This window comes from Mustelus asterias, chromosome 3, assembly GCF_964213995.1.
Source record: "Mustelus asterias chromosome 3, sMusAst1.hap1.1, whole genome shotgun sequence".
Taxonomy (NCBI): domain Eukaryota; kingdom Metazoa; phylum Chordata; class Chondrichthyes; order Carcharhiniformes; family Triakidae; genus Mustelus; species Mustelus asterias.
In genome coordinates, this window is record NC_135803.1 from 109,259,663 (window position 1) to 109,282,842 (window position 23,180).

The following is a 23,180-nucleotide window of genomic DNA, read 5'->3' on the forward strand; positions in this document are numbered from 1 at the left end:
TCACTTTGCAAATTCTCTCTTAGTCTCACAAAGCATGGTGGTTAAAAATGTGGTCAAGTTACAGTAAAAGTCTGTATTCTTCCACCAGAGTTCCCCTGTTAGAAAGTGAACATGTTTTGAATCAAGTAAGAGCAGAATAAAAGCTAAAAGCATAGTGCTGAAAATTGGAAAAGAGACAGGAAATGCTGTAGACACTCATCAGGTCTTGCTCCAAGATGAGTTACGATGTAGCAAAATTGTCCTGTAAGGCTGTGTAAGTAAGTAGCCATCTGTACCACCTAGCTTATCACATCCACTAATGAATTCACCAACTGTCAATATTCAGGTAGCTTTACTTTAAAAAGCACCTCACGACATTTTAATAAATGCCTTGGAATGTTTTAATACTTTAAAGGTGCTGTATGGATCGAGGATTTGTTAGCTAAGAGGAAGCAGAGAGTAGGATAAATGGGTCAGATTAGCAAACTGTAACTACATGGATCAGTGTTGGCGCCTCAACTATTCACAGTGACTTGGATGAAGGGATGGAATATATGGTCGCTAAATTTGCTGATGACACGAAGATAGGTCGGAGTGTAAGTTGTGAAAGGGACATGAGTTTGCCCTTTGCAAACTCATGGTGAAGTGAGCGGGCAATAATTTGGTAGATGAAATATAATGGGAGGAAAAGTGAACTTGTCCACTTTGGCAGGAAGAATAGAACAGCAATATACTATATAAATGGAGACAGAATGTAGAACTATGCAGTACAGAGGGATCTGAGTGTCCTGGTACATGGATCACAAAACATTGATAGGCAGGTAAAGCAAGTGATTAGGAAGGCAAATGAAATGATGGCAATTATTGCAAGGTGAATGATGTATAAAAGTAAGGAAGTTTTTGTTACACTTGTATAGGGTGGTGGTGCGACCACATCTGGAGTATTGCATACAATTTTTGTCTCCTTTGGTAAGAAAGGATATGATTGTATTAGAAGCAGCTCAGTGAAGGTTTGCTCAACTGATTCCTGAAATGAAGGAGTTATCTGATGAGAAAAGGTTAGACCTGTTGGGCCTGCATCCATTGAAGTTTAGAATGATGAGAGATGATTTTATTGAAACAAATAAGAGCCTGAACTGACTTGTCAGGATGGATGCTAAGAGGCTGTTTCTCTGTAGGAGAGAGTAGAACTAGGGGATACAGTATAAAAATAAGAAGTCTCACATTCAAGACCGGAGATGAGGAGATTTCTTTTTTATTCCTGGGGTCTCTAGAATGTGAAATTCTCTTTCTCAGAGAGCAGTGGAGGCAGGGTCATAGAACCATAGAATCCCTACAGTGCAGAAGGAGGCCATTCATCCCATTGCATCTGCACCGATTCTCCAAAAGAGCACTTTATCAAGGCCCTCCCCCTGCCCTATCCCCGTAACCCCGTTCATTTACCATGCCAATCCATCTAACCTGCACATCTTTGGTCATTGAATATTTTTAAGGCAAAGTTAAATAGATTCTTGATTAACAAAGCAGTCAAAAGTTATTGGGAGTAAACAGCAAAGTAGAGTTGAGACCATTATTAAATTAGCCATGATCTTATCAAATGGCGGAGCAGGCTTTAGGGGCTGAATGGCCTATTCCTACTCCTAATTCGTACGTATGTTCATAAATGAAGATCTCATGAGGCCCATGTCGCCAAGCTGTTCAAACAGGACAGGTGAATGAGCTAGCTCTGCAGATGAAAGATTCCCTTCCCTGTCACTGAAACCTGTCCTGGATCACTCATGCTTTACTATACCCTGTACACTCCTCTCCAGCATACAGTTTAAAGTACACAGTGTGGACGTATCTGGGCCAGTGTTTGAGCAGGAATGAATAAGTGATAAAATGTGCTATTAACTCCTAGCTGTTTGAAAAAGTGATGAAAAGAACGTAACTGTGTTTGGAGCATTCAGAGAAGGTTCGCTTGACTGATTCCTGAGTTGAAGGGGGTTATCTTATGTGGAAAGGTTGGACAAGGTGGACTTGTATCTACTGGAGCTTAGAAGAATGAGAGGTGATTCGGTGAACCATTTTAATGACCCTGAAAGCAACTTGACAGGATGGATGCCGAAAGGATGTTTCCGCTTGTGAGAGAGACTGGAACTAGGGGACACAGTTTAATATTAAGAAGTCTCCCATTTCTGATGGAGATAAGGAGAATTTGTTTCTCTGCTGTTGTAAGTCTGTGGAACTTTCTGGAGAGCGGGAGAGACAGGGATGAATTCTTGACTAACAGGGGGAGGTGTGAATGCAGCGATGCGGTCACAATGAGATTAGCCATATTATTATTGTTATGATACTATATGATGTTGCAGAGCAGGCTCGAGGGGACAAATGGACTTTTCCTCCTAACTCATACATTCATATGGAGCAGCCCAACACTCACATCAGATTTCACGTGTAGAAGTAGGTCAAATAATAGCAGACGACTGTACTGGGTCCCCTTCCTTGCAAGTTTAAGGGTAAAGAAACAGAGGAAAATGGAGAAGGAGTTAGGGTAAAATAAAGTGTAATAAGGTACAGAAAGAGGATAAAGTGAGGGAAAGAAAAAGTAGATTAAAAGAGGGGGGGAAAAAAGCGGAAAGGAAAAGTAAAAAACAAAATACATTGTAGACTTTAAGATCTCTTAAACTACTCAGAAATGAGATACAAGAATTAAATAGTTCCATTTCTAGGGCAAATTGGTTAAGTAACATTGTAAGAATATAAATCTCTTCATTAAAATTATTATTACATCATTAAATACTAGCTCTAATGTTTAATTTCTGTGGAAATGCAGCAATTCTTTGAGACATGGGGAGGTTAAGGGCAAACTCTCACTTTCACATGTCTAATGGATAATTGTAGTGATTTGCAGCTCATGGGTTTGTCCTTCCTCACTAAAGATTACTTTGTGATTAAAATGTAAGTATCAGTGTGCATTTACACTTTCTGCTACTTTCCCAGCAAATTCAGAGACGCGCCTTTCAAAACAGTGGCCTGTGCCTCTCTGCCTCCTCAAACCATCATTGTTACATCCAGTGGCTTCCAGCAATTTTGGATTCCTGTTTTGCATGGCTGTTTGAAGCCTGAGTGCATATCTGCAATAAACGCTAGGAAGAAATGAGAACATTGATATCCCTTCATTACAATACTGAAATAAAATTTTCGCCACATTCCATCAAGAACTATCTTCATTAGTGATCATTCCCGTCCAATACATGCATCCTGAACATTATGAGCTGCGATCATTATCTCTTCCCATATTTGCACCCCATTATGCACTAATTAATGGGCCATAATGGTGCTGAAAATACCAGCTATATAGTTCAATATCTGCTTCAGCAGCATTTCAGTGACTTGAAAAGCACTATATCACACAGATTGTTAGGCAACATTTACTGTGTAATGACCATGAATTAATGCAAGGTTATTACTTAAGTTATGAGTCTTTGTACCCGCTGTATTATTTGGTCACTTTGTACATTGGGATTTGAGTTGTTTCTCACCCCACTTTGAACTGTTGTAGATCTGCATGATAAGACTTTAATTGGTTGAATTTTGTGGTCAGCAACTTGACAATGTTACTTGCCACTGTACTCAAAAGAAGCTGCCAATAAAGATTTAGCATTCCCAGTGGCCTGGAATGCTGGTCCTGTCAAAGGGATCACCACGTGCCCAGCAACAAAGGTGCAATTAATTAGGGTAAGCTGTCAATCAGTTGAAGTATTCTCACAGTCAGCAAACCAGGTTGTAAAATGGACTGAATTTTTCACTTTTTATTAAAATTTTGTAGTGAGCAAAACAAGTAATTAGGACAGACCGATGGGGTTAAGGTAGAGCTAAAATGTCATAATTAAGTTTTAAGATAGTATAGTATTAAACATGTGTTTTTCTTTATTATCATAGAAAAATATGAACATTCTACAAATGTAAAATTAATTTTTCAGAAACAGTGTATCTGTTCAACAATTTGAACTTGTATGCTGTAAAAAAACCCAGTTGCACTTCAGTCAATAATTTATTTTTGCGTTATGATCAATAGTGTAAAAAGTTATCATCAAATTAGTGATTTCTACTTGATTGTGGAAGGGATAGGAGCAGGAGTATGCTATTCAGCCTCTTGGTCTTGTTCTGTCTTCGATAAGATCATGTCTGAGCTGATTGTGGTGTTAATTCCACTTTCCTACCTGTTCTGTCAGAGAGTCGGTGCAGACTCAATGGGCCAAATGGCCTCCTTTGACACTGTAGAGATTCTATTATTCTATGATTCTAAGGTGATCCTTTATTGTCACTGGATAAATAAAACTTTGCTTTAAGAGAAGGTATACAGTAACCAACCTACTGGGAGAGAAATAGACCATTACTCTAGTCATTGCACACATTTTTTAAAAAGTGAACATCAAAAAGTGGTGTCTTTCTGTAACTATTCATTTACTTTATTTACTTGTTGAACTAACAGTGGGAATTCTTTTCCTTGTATCTGCCAGATACAGACCCTGAATCACAAAATAGCTAAGTCTCACAGTTACTTATTTTATTTTACAGTTAATGACACAGAAGAAATTGGTGCCTTGAATAGTATTAATATTACGGATCCTGATGCAACCAAGATAGTAGTGTCTGACCTTGACACCAGCAGTAAATATAAGTTTTACCTGAATGCTTACACTCGAGCTGGATCTGGGAAACTTATAACAGAAGAAGGAACAACAGTGATCGATGGAGGTAAGACAACTATGTTTGTGAATTGAGTCTGTAGTTGCAGGTTATTTCAGAATTACAATATTGTGTAATCCAAGGATGTTTGAGTTGTTGATTATCAAAATCATAAAGATCCCTGTGGTACATCAAATGTTAATCTTTCTACATAATTCAGAGCAGTTGGTAAGGACATTGATTTCTCTGTACACAGAAAGTAAATTATTTATACTTGTTTCACTCATTTTGGTTATTTTATAATTCTGTTAAAAAAAATGGCAAATGAAAATATATAAATTTAAGCCTAAAAAAATAAGTTAAAATTGTGAAACTTACATAAAGAATATAATTGTGAAAAATCTGTTCCACACTAAATCCCAAATTGTAACCACCAATTATGAACATATATTCTGTAAATGGTAGTATTTTTTAACCTGTTTGCAATCACAACAGTTTTGCAATCTGCACAAGTACTACCTATAGTAAACAACTACCACCTCTGAGCTTTGATTGCATCTTGCAATTAGGTTGTGGAACTTAGGCTGAGTACTTCGTAGCCATTTTAATTGAGGTGGAGCACAAAATACCAGCTGTACAACCAGCCATAAAATAAGCAATCTTTGTGGATTTAATTATATCTGGAAAAAAAAGGAAATGATGAAAAAATAATTGAAATTAACACAGAAAATGCCTGGGCTATGAAGGTTTCCATATCAGGGTATTAAAAGAAACAGGTGAAGAATTGCAAATTAGTCATTATTTTCCACAGCGGTCTAAATTTAGGAATTGTGTCTTGATGAAAAAATTGCATGTATCACTTAATTATTTAGAAAAGAGGGAGAAATCAGCTAACCACAGACCTATCAATGTAATTGGAGTGAGTAAACAGCAGAACAAGTATGAGCTGATTAAAGAGGCTCAGTCTGGATCTATGAAAATTTGATAATGCATGACCAATTTGATTTTTTTTGAGGAGGTCACTAATATGTGATGGATAGAATAGTGAGTATGGAGGTATTCTACTTGTGCTTCCAAAGACATTTGGCAAGGTTCTGCACTAGAGGTTATCAAAGAGTGCACAGAATTGTAAATAACCTTGTGACATGGGTTAGTCTTTGGTAGGAAATTAAGAGTAGGGATAAGAGTTTGTTCTCTCACTGGCGGATGTGTTGAATGCTATTTTCTAGGGATCTGCGCTGGGCAGCTTTCACCAGATATATCAATGTCTTTATTTACCATGTTGCAGAAGGTAAGAAATTAGTAAATTGAGTGGGCTAGAATAGGCCATCACAGGGACAGTGAGCAGGTAACATTATAGCCAATGGAATTCAATTTAGGCTAATGTGAGGTTATTTATTTTGCATTTGAGAAAGTAAAAGCGGAATATTTTCTCCATAATTGTAGCTGTAGAAAACCGAGGGATTTCCAAATCACTAAAAGGTACTGCACAACTACAAAAAAATTAAAAAGCCGACTGGAATGCCATCTTTATCTCAAGGGAATTAACATTTGAGGATCAGGAAGTTTTACTTAATTTTCACAGAGCATTGGTCAGACCCTAGCTGGAGCTCTCTGTTCAATTTTGGACACCAAGGACTGGACTTTTGTGGCGTTGGGAGGATTTTAGAGTAATTTTAAAGTGGCAGATAGTCATCCGATTCCTGTCCCCATTCCCGGCACCCCCAGTTTTTGCTGGCATGCGATAAGGATATGAGTAACAAGCCCACATCCTGAACTCCTGTCCTGACCGGCTCCGTTGCGGTGGAAGATATCTTCGAGCCCTTCACAATTTTCTTAGAGTCAGGCTAGTTTCTCCATGACTCATGGTTACATATATATGAACATACACACTAGGAGCAGGAGTAGGTCATTCGGCCCCTCAAACCTATTCTGCCATTCAATAACATTATGGCTGATCTGATTGTGACCCCCAACTCCACATCCCTGTTTATACCCTGGCAACCTTTGACTCCCTTGTTGGTAAAGAATCTATCCACCTCTGCCTTAAAAATATTCAGTGACACTTCCTTCACTGCTCTCTGGTGAAAACAGTTCCAAAGACTCATGAGCCTCAGAGAAAAGAATTCTCTTCATCTCCATGTTTCACAGATCTCAGAGGAATTGTAAACCTCAGTCTGGATTCATGAACTTTTGAAAGGTAACTGAAGGGAAATCATGTTTGACAAATCTACTGGAATTTTTTGAGAATGTTAAATATAAAGATGTATAAACACGGTGGCACAGTGGTTAGCACTGCTGCCTTACAGCACCAGGAACCCAGGTTCAATTCCCAGCTTGGGTCACTGTCTGTGTGGAGTTCGCACATTCTCCCCATGTCTGCGTGGGTTTCCTCCGGGTGCTCCGGTTTCCTCCCACAATCCAAAGATGTGCTGGTTAGGTGCATTGGTCATTCTCCCTCCATATACCCAAACAGGTGCCTGAGTGTGGCGACTAGGGGATTTTCACAGTGACTTCATTGCAGTGTGAATGTAAGTCTACTTGTGACTAATAAATAAACATTACTTTAACTTTATGTAACTAGCAGAATTGACCGAGGAGAACCAGGGGATGTGGTTTATTTAGACTTTAAGAAGGCTTTTGACAAGGTCTCACATAACAGACTACTATAGAACATAGAACAGTACAGCACAGAACAGGCCCTTCGGCCCACGATGCTGGATGAGTAACAAGCCCACATCCTGAACTCCTGTCCTGACCGGCTCTGATGTTTACTATGTAAAGTTAAAGCACATGGGATTGCAGGCAATGTCTTGAGATGGATAGAAAGCTGGTTAGCAGATAGGAAACGGCACGGTAGCACAGTGGTTAGCACTGCTGCTTCACAGCTCCAGGGTCCTGGGTTCGATTCCCAGCTCGGGTCATTGTCTGTGTGGAGTTTGCACATTCTCCTCGTGTTTGCGTGGGTTTCCTCCGGGTGCTCCGGTTTCCTCCCACAGTCCAAAGATGTGCGGGTTAGGTTGATTGGCCAGGTTAAAATTGCCCCTGAGATGCGTAGGTTAGAGGGATTAGCGGGTAAATATGTGGGGGTAGGGCCTGGGTGGGATTGTGGTCGGTGCAGACTCGATGGGCCGAATGGCCTCCTTCTGCACTGTAGGGTTTCTATGATTCTATGAAACAAAGAGTTGGCATAAATGGATCTTTTTCTGATTGGCAGTGACTAGGGGGTTCAGCAGGGATCTGTGTTAGGACCCCAACTGTTCACATTATTTATTCATGATTTGGAAGAGGGAACTGAATGTACTATCTCCAAATTTGCAGATGATATAAAGTTGGGTGGGAGGGTGAGCTGTGAGGAGGTTGCAGAGATACTTCAGCGTGATTTGGACAGGCTGAGTGTGTGGTTATCTACATGGCAGATGCAGTATAATGTGGATAAATGTGAGGTTATCCACTTTGGTAGCAATAATAGGAAGAAAGATGATTACTTGAATGGGTGTAAGTTGAGAGAGGTGGATACTCAACGAGACTCTTGCATCAGTCGCTGAAAGTAAGCGTGCAGGTACAGCAGGCAGCAAAGAAGGCAAATGGTATGTTGGCCTTCATAGTGAGAGGATTTGAGTGTAGGGATAGGGATGTTTTGCTACAAATGAATAGGGCATTGGTGAGGCTAAATCTAGGATATTGTGAGCAGTTTTGGTGTCCTAATCTGAGGAAGAATGTGCTTGCTATAGAGGGAGTGCAGTGACAGTTTACCAGGCTGATTCATGGGATGGCAGGTCTATCATACGAGGAGAGACTAAGTCGGTTAGGACTATATTCACTGGAGTTTAGAAGCGTGAGAGGGGATCTCATAGAAACTTATAAAATTTTAACAAGGTTCGACAAGATAGATTCAGAATGAATGTTCCCAATGGTGGGGGAGCCCAGACCTAGGGGTCATAGTTTGAGGATAAGGGTAAACCTTTTAGAACTGAGGTGAGGAGAAATTTCTTCATCCAGAGAGTGGCAAATGTGTGGAATTATCTACCACCGAATGTAGCTGAGGCCAAAATGTTGTCTGGTTTCAAGAAGAAATTAAATATAGATCTTGGGGCTGAAGGGATCAAAGGATATGGGAGGAAAGGGGGAGGGATCAGGTTATTGAATTTGATGATCAGCCATGATCAAGATGAATGGTGGAGCAGGCTCGAAGGGCCAAATGGTCTACTCCTACTTCTAGTTTCTATGTTTCTGTTTCTATAACATCAAAGGTCTTTCCCCATACTCCCCCAATATGCCAACTGGTGTCCGCAAAACCATACTCATAGCTCTGACAGCTCACGTGCTAACTCATGCCTCACCACCCTTCATGGCCCCTCATAACTTCCATGCCTACTCATGGCCATTTCCTGCCCATTTACCCAGTATACAGTATGTACGGAATCAATGAACCTGATAGTAACAATAGCATAGAAAGAAACACCTATTCGTATTATTTTTAAAAAACTGATGTTCCTACAATTCTAATAAAGGGTCAATTAAGCACACCATTCAGATATCAGTAATGGAAATTTTAAGTATTTGATATTTCTCAACCTTGTGCAAATAAACATTGAGTCACTGACAAAAGAGAGGACAGAAAATTAACCCGCTATAACCTAATGCTGATGTCAGTCAAGCCAAATTAACACTTCTCTGTGCCTGTGTAAACTAAATCACACAGATACTGATGTGCCATTGTAATCACGGGGTTCATTGACTCTGTTCATGTATATTAGATGAATGAGCATGGAGGATATGAGGGACAATTGGGAGTGGTTACGGGACATTATTTGGCATGGGAGCTGTAACGAGCGATGGGAGTTGATGGAGGGCATTAGTTGGCATTAAGTTGGCAAGGAAGTGACGTGAAGAATGGATGGATAGGCTGTGATGGTCTTTGAGGTCTCAGAGAACTGCCCAGAGGCCTTTTAACCAATCCACCTTGGCACTTAGTTTTTCCTGTAGCGACCTGACTCTACCCTATCCCCATAACCCCAGAGTGAAAATAACGTGTAAGGGGGCATGTTATAAAAAGGCGGGTTTGCCAAGTCAGGAAATCTCCCAATTCAAACTATCTGCCTTGGGAGCAAAAATCTAGCCTCAAATGTCAGTCAGTCTTTGACCACAAGTGTGCTTCCAGAGGACTGGAGGATATCAAATGTTTTTCCCTTGTTTAAGAAAGGAATCAGAGATAATCCAGGAAATTATAGGCCAGTAAGCCTGACTTCAGTGGTGGGGAAGCTTTTGGAGGAGATACTGAGGGACTGGATATATGCATATTTGGAAGAAAATGGACTGGTTAGTGACAGGCAGCATGGTTTTGTACAGGGAAGGTCATGTCTCACCAACTTGATTGAGTTTTTTGTAGAGGTGACAAAGATAATCGATGAGGGAAGGGCTATGGATGTAGTTTATATGTTTTTTAGCAAGGTGTATGACAAGGTCCCACATGGCAGACTGGTACAAAGACTAAAATCAAAATGGATTCAGGGTGGCCTGGCTAGATGGATACAGAACTGGCTTGGTAATAGAAGACAGGGAGTAGCAGTGGAAGGGTTTTCTTCAGAATGGAAATCTGTAGCTAGTGGTGTTCCGCAGGGATCAGTGCTGCAACCTCTGTTGTTTGTAGTATATATAAATAATCTGGAGGAAAATGTGGGTGGTCTGAATAGTAAATTTGCAAATGCAAAATTGGTGGAGTTGCTGATAGTGCCAGGGATTGTCAGAGGATACAGATTAGATTGGAGACGTGGGCACAGAAATGGTAGATGGAGTTCAATCCAGACAAATGCGAGATGATGCATTTTGGAGGATCAAATTTAGGTGTGAATTATACTGTAAATGGCAGAACCCTTAGGAACATTAACATACAGAGGGATCTGGGTGTGCAGGTCAACAGTTTCCTAAAAGTGGCAACCCAGGTGGCCAAGGTGATTAAGAAGGCATATGGCATGCTTGCCTTCATCAGATGGGGAATTGAGTACAAGAGTTGGGAAATCATGTTGCAGCTGTATAAAACCTTTGTTCAGCTGCATTTGGAGTATGGCATGCAGTTCTGGTCACTATCAGAAGGACGTGGAAGCTTTGGAAAGAGAAGGTTCATCAGGATGTTACCTGATCTTGAGGGTGTTGACTATGAGGAGAGGTTGAATAAACTAGGATTGTTTTCACTGGAAAGACTGAGGCTGAGGGGAGACCTGATGAGAAGTCTACAAAATTATGAGAGGCATAGACAGGGTGGATAGTCAGAGGCTTTTTCCCATGGTGGAAGTTACAAGGGCGCACAGGTTCAAGAGGGGAAAGTTTAAGGGAGATGTGCGGGGGATGTTTTTCGCACAGAGAGTGGTGGATGCCTGGAATGCCCTGCCAGATGAGGTAATGGAAGTAGGCACATTAGCAACATTTAAGAGGCATCTGGATGGGTACATGAATAGGGAGGGAATAGAGGGATTATGGACCAAGTAAGGGCAGAAGGTTTTTTTTAGTTTAGTTAGGGCATCATGATCGGCACAGGCTTGGAGGGTCGAAGGGCCTGTTCCTGTGCTGTACTTTTCTTTGCTCTTTGTTCTTTATAAATTCTATTAATCTTGGAAAGAATAAAGTGCATATTTATCAGAATGATATCAGGGCTGAAAGAGTTAATTTATTAGGAAAAGTTTCATAAACTTGGTTTGCATTCCATAAGACCATAAGACATAGGAGCGGAAGTAAGGCCATTCGGCCCATCGAGTCCACTCCACCATTCAATCATGGTTGATTTCAACTCCATTTACCCGCTCTCTCCCCATAGCCCTTAATTCCTCGAGAAATCAAGAATTTATCAATTTCTGTCTTGAAGACGCTCAACGTCTCGGCCTCCACAGCCCTCTGTGGCAATGAATTCCACAGACCCACCACTCTCTGGCTGAAGAAATTTCTCCTCATCTCTGTTCTAAAGTGACTCTCTTTTATTCTAAGGCTGTGCCCCCGCGTCCTAGTCTCCCCTGTTAATGGAAACAACTTCCCTACGTCCATCCTACCTAAGCCGTTCATTATCTTGTAAGTTTCTATCAGATCTCCCCTCAACCTCCTAAACTCCAATGAATATAATCCCACGATCCTCAGACGTTCATCGTATGCCAGGCCTACCATTCCTGGGATCATCCGTGTGAATCTCCGCTGGACCCGCTCCAGTGCCAGTATGTCCTTCCTGAGGTGTGGGGCCCAAAATTGCTCACAGTACTCCAAATGGGGCCTAACCAGTGCTTTATAAAGCCTCAGAAGTACATCCCTGCTTTTGTATTCCAAGCCTCTTGAGATAAATGACAACATTACATTTGCTTTCTTAATTACGGACTCAACCTGCAAGTTTACCTTTAGAGAATCCTGGACTAGGACTCCCAAGTCCCTTTGCACTTTAGCATTATGAATTTTGTCACCGTTTAGAAAATAGTCCATGCCTCTATTCTTTTTTCCAAAGTGTACTCCCTTGAGTTTAGAATGTTGAAAGACCATCTAATTGAGTTGATGAAACTAATGATGAAGAGATTCTATGGGGTTGGCATGACAAAAAAAATATTGTGAGGATTTCGGGCACAAGATGTCACAATCTTATATTTTGAGCTAGTCTAGGTAACGTCAGAAAGTACTATTTCTCACAAAATGTAATAATTCTAGGTCCATTAAATTTTAAAAAAGAATTGATTTTTTATTTACTAAGTAATGATATCAGGGGCTGAAGATCAAAGGTAGGTAAGGGAAACAAAGTTGAAAGTACAGATCAGGGGATTAAACAATTGACTGGCAGAACAGAATTGAGGAACTGAATGGACTGCTCGTGTTGCAGCGATGTATTGAAGTGAAATGTCCTACCATGCAGAAAAAACAAAATATCACTGGCTTCATACACAATGACAAAGACTCTCACACAGAGGGAAGAAGAAAAGCAAATGCTGGCCAATGTACAATAATTAAAAATCACATTCAAGTTCTGGTTGCAATTTTAACATGGATTTTGTAATACATTGAATACCTGGCAAATCAGTTTACTACTCAACCAGCACTCAATTTACAGTCGGTAAATCCAAGTTTATATTCTACTGAAAACTTAACGTCTCATATTCTTCAGTGGACTAGTGCAGCTCTACTTTGGAACATGATAATCTTCTTTTAGGGAATGCTGCCTTGAGTGAACACAGTTCCTTGGAGCGTGCATCACCTCATTCAACTCAAATGGAAGAGAGATGCAACAGAAATGTAGGAGTTGTATAGTAATCAAACTACTGCTCAAGGTTACGTGAACAATTAGTGCATTAACTTCAGCCTCCTAATAATGAATTGGAAAACAGATTTGCCAGTAGTCTTCAGAAGTATATTCCCAAGTAATTACTGAAGGGAGGATGTTGTGAATTTCTGCCCTTGCACTTTGGTTTGATAATTCTCCAGTGCTGGAATCATTAAATACAGTCCATTATATTTAATTATCTGGATCAAGCATTCAACCTTAATGAATGAACTTTAAACACTTTAAACAAGCCAGCCTAGTTAGGCAACTGATGTGAAGCAGGCTAATTCCTGGTATATCACTTGATGTGATCAGCCCTTTCAAATGGTTTGTTCAAAAATAAAGTCAAATCAGGGTATCTCGTGGAAGTGCTTTTCTGGCTGTTACTCTATTTAACAGCAGCCACTTTGTGAAATGCTGTTTCTCCAGAGAAAATTCAAATATTGTGTGTTCAAATATAGAAAACTCTGTGCATACCTAATCCTGCAAGGTGATCTATGATATTGTTTCCATACTGTTGCTTCTATCTATGTTAATGGGAGCTGGGCACAGTTTTTCATGTTGAGCATTTACAACCAATAGGCCGTGATTTCTTGGTTCATTTAAGACTGAGCATAAAACACTTAATACATTTTTATCATCTTTACTGTAGTTTTGTAAATTCTAATGACTATTTCATTCCCTTTCAGCACTAAAGAAATACTGTTGCACATTAGATTAAATGGCACAGAACATTCCAGATGAGATTTTGAAGATTATGCCTTTGTTCCAGTTAAATTATTGTGAAACCAAAAGCATATCCATTATTTGAAATATCAGATCATTTTAAAAGTAATAAATGGCAATTATGTAAATATTTTCACTTCACGATATAACAAAGGTCCATACAGTTGGAGGAAGGAGGACTGTGTCAATTAACCAAGTTCTCTTGGTTCATCTATTGTCTTTGAAATAAAACAGGCAAAAATACATCAAACCCCATACTAAGTCGAGCGAAATCAAGAAAATAATTATTCCTCAACTTGGCAAGTGGTCTCTGAACTGTGGATAGAACCTATTTTTCACCCATAAGCTTGCAGTAAAACAGAAACCTAAATAAAAATAGGCAAAATCTTTCCTCTAGTCATCATTTATTTGGAACAAGCCTAACATAATTGGAAGACTTTCTGGGTTATTTTGAGGAGTAAATTATAGCAGCATTTGAAAAGAACACATGCACGTTTTTGTTAAAGACAGAGATTGGAGGGAATTTTCCCATATAGAAAATTGTTTGCCTGCCCTCTATCCGACAACTGTAAAAATGATAAGGTGTTCACTAAAAGTTAAATATTATCCCCTTGTGATTTGGGGTATAGATTTCCCGAGTTTTTAACCATGTTTTGGATTTTCAGAAGCAAGTGAGAAGTAAATATGCATTAAACACCATGGGCAGAATTTTCCCAAAAATAATGGTGAAAAAGATGGGGTGATCTCGCTGGTCTATCGGGTGCGCTCCAACACTCACTTTATTGGAGATTTGGGAGTTTCACGCTGGGTTTGAGGTGGGGAATAAATATGCCAGTGAGCCTGGTTTCAGAGAGCTAGCAAAGGCGCTCCAACCTCTCAGTGCAGTGGGACATCCCCTCCCTACCCCAACGGCCATCGGGACCCCTCCACTACCCTCCCCTCCATCCGCAGCACGTTCCCCCACCCCCCCACTGACACGGGCCACCGGCATTAGGCATTGGGGCCCTGCTGACATGCCCACCCCCTATTGTAACCCTTGACATGATCCACCCCTGCATGACCCTTCACCGCATTGCATCCCCCCCTCATAGCTTCCCTGCATAGCTTCCCCTACCATAGTCCACACTCAGGCCCCACCCCCTTGGCACTGTCCCTGACACATTGCTGGTGCCCAACTGGCAATTATTGATGGTGCCCAACGTGCATTGTCCAGTGGCCACTGCCTGGGTGTCTGGTGGCCCCCTGACGGGCACTGCCCATTCATATCCCCAACTACCCAGGGGCTTCAATGGTGTCCAAGCCCCGGTGTGACCATCGTGCCAGGTGTCCGCTCGTGGAGACCAGTCATGATTCTCACCTTCTTCGCGCTGTGCCCATAGGCCGGAGAATTCCGTGCGTTGAGATTGAAACAGGCTGTGCATGTTTAAATGGTTCTTTAAATATGCTAATTGGCCTTGTGCCCCTTCTAGACATGATCCATTCGCACCACCAGTAAGGGGCCAGGAGGATCGCAAACTGTTTGGCGCCGCGTGCGAAACCGATTTTTAAGCCCCCATGCTATTTTTCCAGATCAGCATGATCTGTGCCAGGTGCAGCAAGATGGGAAAATCACGCCCCCCACCCCATTATTTTGCATCATCATGTAAAATAGTGTGTTATTAAGCAATTTTCGTACCCTGTAGTATAATGCTTACCTCAAGATTCTTTGCTCTCATTAGTGCACATCTTTATGATCCATCCTTGTCATCGGCCCGAGCAAGTAGCGAAGGTGACCATCATATAGCAAAAATCAAAAGCAGTCTCCTAACAGAATAGACTTGTTCCCAGTTCGGAAATTGCCCAACAAGCAACATATACACTACAAGGCAAGGAAGCACTGAAGCTGATATTAAAGAAAAAGTGGGTGGTTTCGCAAATCATAGGTTAATTACTTTTAGTGAGTCAGGAGCACCATAACCAGTGATGTTGATAATGTGTAATTAACAATAGAGATTGAAGAATAACAAATATGCTGAGTGAAAAACGCCTGTTGTCGAAAGTGAATTCTGTGTTAGTAATCATGGTGAATGGCACTGCTGATTATGGAGAAGTTAGCAAATTTACCATTGAGGAAATTACAGATTTCCAAATTTCTGTAGTCTGTTTATTGCACAGTCATTGACAAACAATAAACAAGTTCAAAAATACAATGAAAAAAATGCACTCCCTTAGGTCTAGTGGAAACAATAAGCTGTTAAAAAGCCAAGGCCAGGGGACACTATGGGACAACGTGGTGTTACTAACATAAACGCAAAATACTGTGAATGCTGAAATCTGAAACAAAAACAGAAAAATGCTGGAAAATCTCAGCAGGTCTGACAGCATCTGTGGAGAGAGAGTAGAGCCAGCGTTTTGAGTCTCGATGACCCTTTGTCTGAGCAGCTCTGACGAACTTGCAGATCGGGTCACCCGCTCTAGATAGAAGCTGCATCATTTTCACATAGAGGAAATATCAGGCATGTTCAATAGTAGGGATGGTATAGAGGTGTGAAAGTGAAAATTAAACCCCACCTCACCCCCTTTGTACCACAGAGGAAGATTCGTAGTGAAAGATTGGTAGTGAAAATGTTTTACATTCCCATGTTCATTTGTGAACCAGGAGATAATATGTGGAGAATTTGTTTTTGCAACCGTAAGGAAATATTGAATGACACTGCAGCACTGTCTCTTCAAACACTTCTATTAATGTAAAAAAATCAAATTAATTTGCTATCTGTCAGCAATTTTTAAAAAATAGCTGCTTGAAATTTTTCAAAACAGTGTAAGGGCTTTTTGTGTATTGATAAAGCTCAGATTGGATGGCAGCATAGATATTAGATGTGGCTCAGTATCCACTATTGAACAAAGGTTTTGACTTGACATTTACATGAAGCAAACAGCTGTGTAATATAAACCTTAACAACTTATGTTCTCAAAAAAACAGGCTATAAAATTCAGTTTCCAATCCTCACCACTCTTGGCATGACAGAAGCAGGAGAATAATGTTGGGCAGCCTGCTCTTGGACAGCCTGCACCAATCAGTATATTTTGAATGGCGATAGGATGTGGTTTCTGTGTGTATTCCGGAAGTGAGCAGGGTGTTCAGATTATGACATCAGTCAGCGTTTAATCTTGACTTAACACACCAACTGCCATTTTGCATTCAGCTGTAGGAGGGACTCTCTACCAGTGCTAATTTAGCAGATCATCATTCAACTTTCAGGTCTGGTACTATTGACTTTCCTTTGCTGCCATAGATTTAGATGAAAGAGTGTGTTGTTGGAGGAGTTGACAGAAGTTATATCAGTTAGAAGGGGCCTTTAAAGGAGTAGTCTAGATTTGAAAGGCCTTTGGATGCAACACATGCTCCCAGTCATGAAGGCTGTAGTTGCAGTTCCTGTTGGACTGAGGCATGGCAGGGAGTTGCAGCAGACAAGTGAAGCTCTGTTCAGGGTGAGGTGGATGAGGGGCTCTCAGCAGAAGGTTGACTTTACCTAGGGTCTTCAGGGAACTCTTCTCTGAGCTGACCCTCAGTCGGGAACGGCAGTGGCCATGCTTCACTAAGGAGCTGGTCACTCAGCTGCACCATGGCCTTCAACTGGACATGCAGCCCTGCAGAGCAGAACAAGGACTTCACTGCCAGTGACTGAAGGCCATGGTGGCCCTCAATTTCTATGCCAACAGACCCCTCCAGGCTGGAGCTGGCAACACCATCAGCACTTCTCTATTCATCCACTGGGAGCTTATGGAGCTCTCCATACATTCAAGAGGAGAAGTCATTATTTTCCCTCTAATCATAGAGAAGCAAGAGCATGGCAGGATTTTCATGATGCAGAGATGCTTTGACTACACGCACATGGCTCTTGATGCACTGCATTTCAGTGAGGAGATGTAATGGAACCTGAATATCCACTTGATGTGCAAGCATGCACAGATCAATTCCGACAGTAATTGTCATTCTACTCATCTTGTGCCAAGCAGCTGATGATGCCATCTTCGAGCTACCAAGTTGAGCCAAAAGTTGATTGCCCGAAATATGGACTACCTGCTATGCAAGTGGCACATGTATCCTCTCTGCCAGCTGATCCCTTGTGGTCAGTGTTCCTACAAGGGAGCCACACCACAAATAGGAACATAGGAACATTGTGAAGCAAATCAGCATCCTGAAACAATGGACAATTCAGGGGAAGACCTCCAGTCGTCTCCTGAGTGTGCCTCCCAATTCATTGTGGTTTTCCACATCTTGACAATCCTGAGGACACAGCTATTGTAAGGAAGGCTTAAGCAACCACCTCAAGATGATGAAGGGTGTAGGCAGATAATCGCTTCAGACAGGCTGTCCATGGACATCCCATCAGACTTCAGTACACATGAAATAATCCACTGTAGCTGCCCAATTCCCCATTTCTCCATCTCTCTACTACAGAGCATCACAGCACCACCACAGCCAAAATCCTGATCTCAGAAAGACCACAAGCCAACCAATCCATACCAACTTTAACATTTTCAATAATTCAATAATTTTCAATAACACAGAATCACAGAATCTTTACAGTGCAGAAGGAGGCCATTCAGCCCATTGAGCCTGCACTGGCTCTCTGAAGGAGCATTTTACTTAGAGCCACTCCCTCATCTTATCTCCATAACCTTGCATATTCTTTCTTTTCAGATAGCAATTCCCTTTGAATACCTCGATCGAACCTGCCTCCAACACCCTCTCAGGAAGTTAATTCCAGACTCCACCCGTCCGCTGGGAGAAAACAAAATCTCACATCACTTTTATTTCTTTTGCCAATTACTTTGAATTCTCTGTCCCCACTCCCAATCTTTGTTGATGCTTTCTTGAGTGGGAACAGTTTCTCACCATTTACCTTGTACATAGCCCTCAGCATTTTGAATACCTCTACCAAGTCTCCTCTCAGCCTCCTTTTCTCAAAGGAAGACAGACCCAACCTCTCCAATCTATCCTTATAGATAAAGCCCTTTATCCCTGGAATCATTCGTGTAAATCTCTTCTGCATCAATGAAGAATTCTGTAATACCTGAAATCTCAATTCGCCCTCATCCCACGCTTTGCTGTTATACAAAAACTAACGATGGTTTAACCATGCACCTCGTTCTTTCCATTCTCCCTCCTTTCCCTTAGCCCAAAACTCTCCTTGAGCATTTATACCTTCATATACTCAAGACCTGCCAGTGACACTATACGATAACGGCTTGGAGGAAGAGCACACCTCCGTGAAAGAACTAATCAAAGAACAAAGAACAGCACAGCACAGGAACAGGCCCTTCGGCCCTCCAAGCTTGTACCGATCATGTGTTCCTAACTAGACCATCCGTTTGTGTCCCTCTATTCCCAGTCTGTTCATGTGGCTATCTAGATAAGTCTTAAATGATCCTAGTGTGTCTGCCTCAACCACCTTGCTTGGTAGTGCATTCCAGGCCCCCACCACCCTCTGTGTAAAATACGTGCCCCGCATATCGGTATTGAACCTTGCCCTCCTTACCTTGAACTTGTGACCCCTTGTGTTTGTCATTTCTGACCTGGGAAAAAGCTTCCAACTGTTCACCCTATCTATGCCCTTCATAATTTTATAAACTTCTATTAGGTCGCCCCTCAACCTCCGTCTTTCCTGGGAGAACAACCGTAGTTTACTCAATCTCACCTCATAGCTAATACCCTCCATACCAGGCAACGTCCTGGTAAACCTTGAAGACGGGAATGGGTTAATGAACTTTGTAACGCTTAAGCATTTAGACGCACCTCTGTAATACTTAAGAGATTCATGAGGGGTACTGTAGAATTCATTGTTTTTGTTAAAATTCATTGTTTTCGTACATCCAGACCAGATAAGAGGAACAAATAACCCTGCTGTCTCCACTTATCGTATTCAGGAATGCAGCTAACACAGCTCAAATAAGCTAAGCTAGACTCCATTTTTTGTACCGTTGTTTCACACGATGGAGTTGACATGCATGCCTTCTGTGATCGTATAACCATAGATTCATATATATATTCATCATATGTTATTCATCTTATACTGATATAAAGTATTATACAAACTTGTATGTATATCAGTTAACTTGTTTGTGCAAAACCTGTGATGTTGTTTCAAGGCGATAAGTGACGTGGCCTTGGAGATTGAACAAACTATGCAGAACAAGAATCTCACCATGAATAATGACAGACATCTGAGAAAATTGCAATGTAATAGAGGCGGGAACCGGGATATATAAAATTCTGTTCTTACTTGGGTTCGAAGAGAAGGCTGGGGGTCCACTGTTAGGAACGTCACTTCTCCCACAATTGTGAAAATAAAACTGCACTTTGATCCACTAATAGTGTCAGAGGATTTTTTTTTACCCACAACAACCTTTTCTGCACTCTTTCCAAAGCCTCCACATGCTTCTGGTAGTGTGGCGACCAGAACTGGATGCAGTATTCCAAATGTGGCCTAATCAACGTTCTATATAACTGCAACATCATATGCCAACTTTTATACTCTATGCCCCGTTCAATAAAGGCAAGCATGCCATATGCCTTCTTCACCACCTTTTCCACCTGTGCTGCCACTTTTAAGGGCTCTGTGGACTTGCACACCCAGATACCTCTGTGTGTCTATACTCCTGATGGTTCTGCCATTTATTGTATAGCTCCCCCCTGCACTAGATCTACTAAAATGCATCACTTCGCATTTATCTAGATTAAATTCCATCTGCCATTTCTCCGCCCAATTTTCCAGCCTATCTACATCCTGCTGTATTCTCTGACAATGTTCATCACTATCCGCAACTCCAGCAATCTTTGTGTCGTCCGCAAACTTACTAATCAGACCAGCTACATCTTCTTCCAAATCATTTATATATATCACAAACAGCAGAGGTCCCAGTACAGAGCCCTGCGGAACACCACTAGTCACAGACCTCCAATCAGAAAAAGACCCCTCCACTGCTACCCTCTGTCTTCTATGGTCAAGCCAGTTCTGTACCCATCTAGTTAGTTCACCTTTGATCCTGTGAGATTTAACCTTTTGCACCAGCCTGCCATGAGGGACCTTGTCAAATGCTTTACTAAAATCCATGTAGACGACATCCACGGCCTTTCCCTCGTCAATCATTTTTGTCACCTCCTCAAAAAACTCAACCAAATTTATGAGGCATGACCTCCCTCGTACAAAACCATGTTGTCTATTGCTAATGAGACTATTCAGTTCTAAATGTGCATAGATCCTATCTCTAAGAATCTTCTCCAACAATTTCCCTACCACGGACGTCAAGCTCACTGGCCTATAATTACCCGGGTTATCCTTGCTACCCTTCTTAAATAACGGGACCACATTTGCTATCCTCCAATCCTCTGGGACCTCAGCTGTGTCCAATGAAGAAACAAAGATTTCTGTTAGAGGCCCAGCAATTTCATCTCTTGCCTCTCTCTGTAATCTAGGACAGATGCCATCTGGCCCTGGGGATTTGTCTACCTTAATGCTTCCTAAAACACCTAACACTTCCTCCCTTGTAATTGCGATTTGCTTTAACGGGTCGACACATCCCTCTGAGACACTACCACTCAACATGTCCCTCTACTTTGTGAATACTGATGCAAAGTATTCATTTAGGATCTCACCTACTTCCTTGGGTTCTAAGCATAATTCCCCTCCTTTGTTCTTGAGAGGTCCGACTCTTTCTCTGACAACCCTCTTGTTCCTAACGTATGTATAAAATGCCTTGGGATTCTCCTTAATCCTGTCTGCCAAGGAAATTTTGTGACCCCTTTTTGCCCTTCTAACTCCCTGTTTGAGTTCTTTTCTACTTTCTCTGTATTCCTCCAGTGCTTCATCTGTTCTTAGCTGCCTGGATCTTATGTATGCCTCTTTTTTCTTTTTGATTAGACCCACAATTTCTCTGGTTATCCACGGCTCCTGAATCCTACCTTTCCTGTCCTTCCTTTTTACAGGCACATGCCTGTCCTGCACTATCAACTGCAGCTCAGACACTAATACGACCGCGGGTAACACTGAGGCAGGATCTGCAGATAGTAAATTACCAGGCACAATTGGGCTGCAGAAAGGCTAGGAGGAAGGACAGTTTGTGGGCCAGCTATTCAGAGGAAGAAGTAACAGATGCATTTTTTTGGAGAAGACTCAGAAGCGGACTTGAATGGAGCAGTGTACAGGGAGCTGTTGATGGGCATGCACACACAAAGGCCTGGTGCATTGGCAGGCGAGTTGCAGAGCCTACTGTTATTGTCAAGTAGCATGGTGGTGTACTGCTCCAACTTGGCGCAGGGCTTCAAAGAACTTGGAGACCATCTTTTTCAACATGGAAGCAGTGGCCAACTGCATGAGAATACTTGCAGACCCGGCCAAGATGCAGGTTTTGAGGTTGATGTTGGCTTAGATTGCAGCACAGGCAGAAGCCAATAAGTATCTGAGTGTTGTAGTAGAAGGACAAACTGAGGCCATGTGATCTCCGCTGGTTGCCATGTAAGCCCAGCTTGACGCCTTGCAGGCTCAGTTTGGCTGCAGATTACAGTGCTCAAAGTTGCTCGCAGGGTCTTCCAACAGCCCAGCAGGTTTGTCCTCCAGTAGATGATGAGGATTGCTGAGGCACCCACGATCCCCCAGAACCCTAATAATGTTGCAGTCCTGGATGAGAACCCCAAATTTTGTTAGGATCCCATTAGGAAACTATAACTTTTATTGTAAAATATACCAGATTTGAAGTTGCAGGGATTTACTAAGAAAATAAAGATATATGGTTCCATATTCTTAAACAGTCACAAGAATATTTACTATACAAGAGTCAACAAAGCAAGCAATCAATACTCTCTATCTTGTACTGTAGCAGACATTATTAGCAGGCAAACTGTGTTTGAACAGACCACAAATTGCATGTTAAATGATAGAAACAACCAAAACAAGTTCCACCTAGACTTCAGTGATCAATGTGAATCACCAAAATCCTTTAACACTCTATTTTCCTCACAAGAGAATTTCAGCTCCTCTCTTTCAAGGATCAAGCCTCTGATTTCTCTCAACCTCCACTCCACTCAGAGTGTCCCAACTATTGCTCACCTCCCAGTTGTACAATCTCTTCTCCCGAGAGTACATCTCCCTGGATTCACAAGGCTGCATCTCAGCATCTAATCACTGGCATTATCCCAGCTCTTTGGCTGCTCCAAGCAGAACACCACTGCTGAGCCCAACTCCTAGCTGCACTGAGTGATTACTGCAGCAGGTCTTGAGTACATGTAGGCATCAATCAATAAGAATGCTGAGCTGAGGGAAAGGACCGAGGATGGAAAGAAAGAGGTGTATGGTTATATCATTCCGTTTTTGTATCAGGGAAAACTGTGGAATGAGGGTGATTTGAGATTTCAGGTGTTGCGGACACCTTCATTGATGCTGATTGTCATGAGCTCAGTGATAGTCATGCAAATAATACCAAGTAGAGCCTTCTCCAAGGAGTTGGGAACATGCAGTTGTTTTTCTTAACT

The 23,180-nt window shown here is 41.6% G+C and overlaps 1 protein-coding gene across 3 annotated transcripts in view; it reads left to right on the forward strand.

Moving 5' to 3' along the window:
• The window catches only part of LOC144491523 (neural cell adhesion molecule L1-like protein), a 554,136-nt gene that overhangs the window by 471,975 nt on the left and 58,981 nt on the right, over positions 1-23,180 (forward strand). For all 3 annotated transcript variants that reach the window (XM_078209437.1, XM_078209436.1, XM_078209438.1), the window contains one exon: positions 4,543-4,722. In XM_078209437.1, coding sequence (XP_078065563.1) covers positions 4,543-4,722 — 180 coding nt within the window. The remainder of the gene's footprint in view (positions 1-4,542; positions 4,723-23,180) is intronic.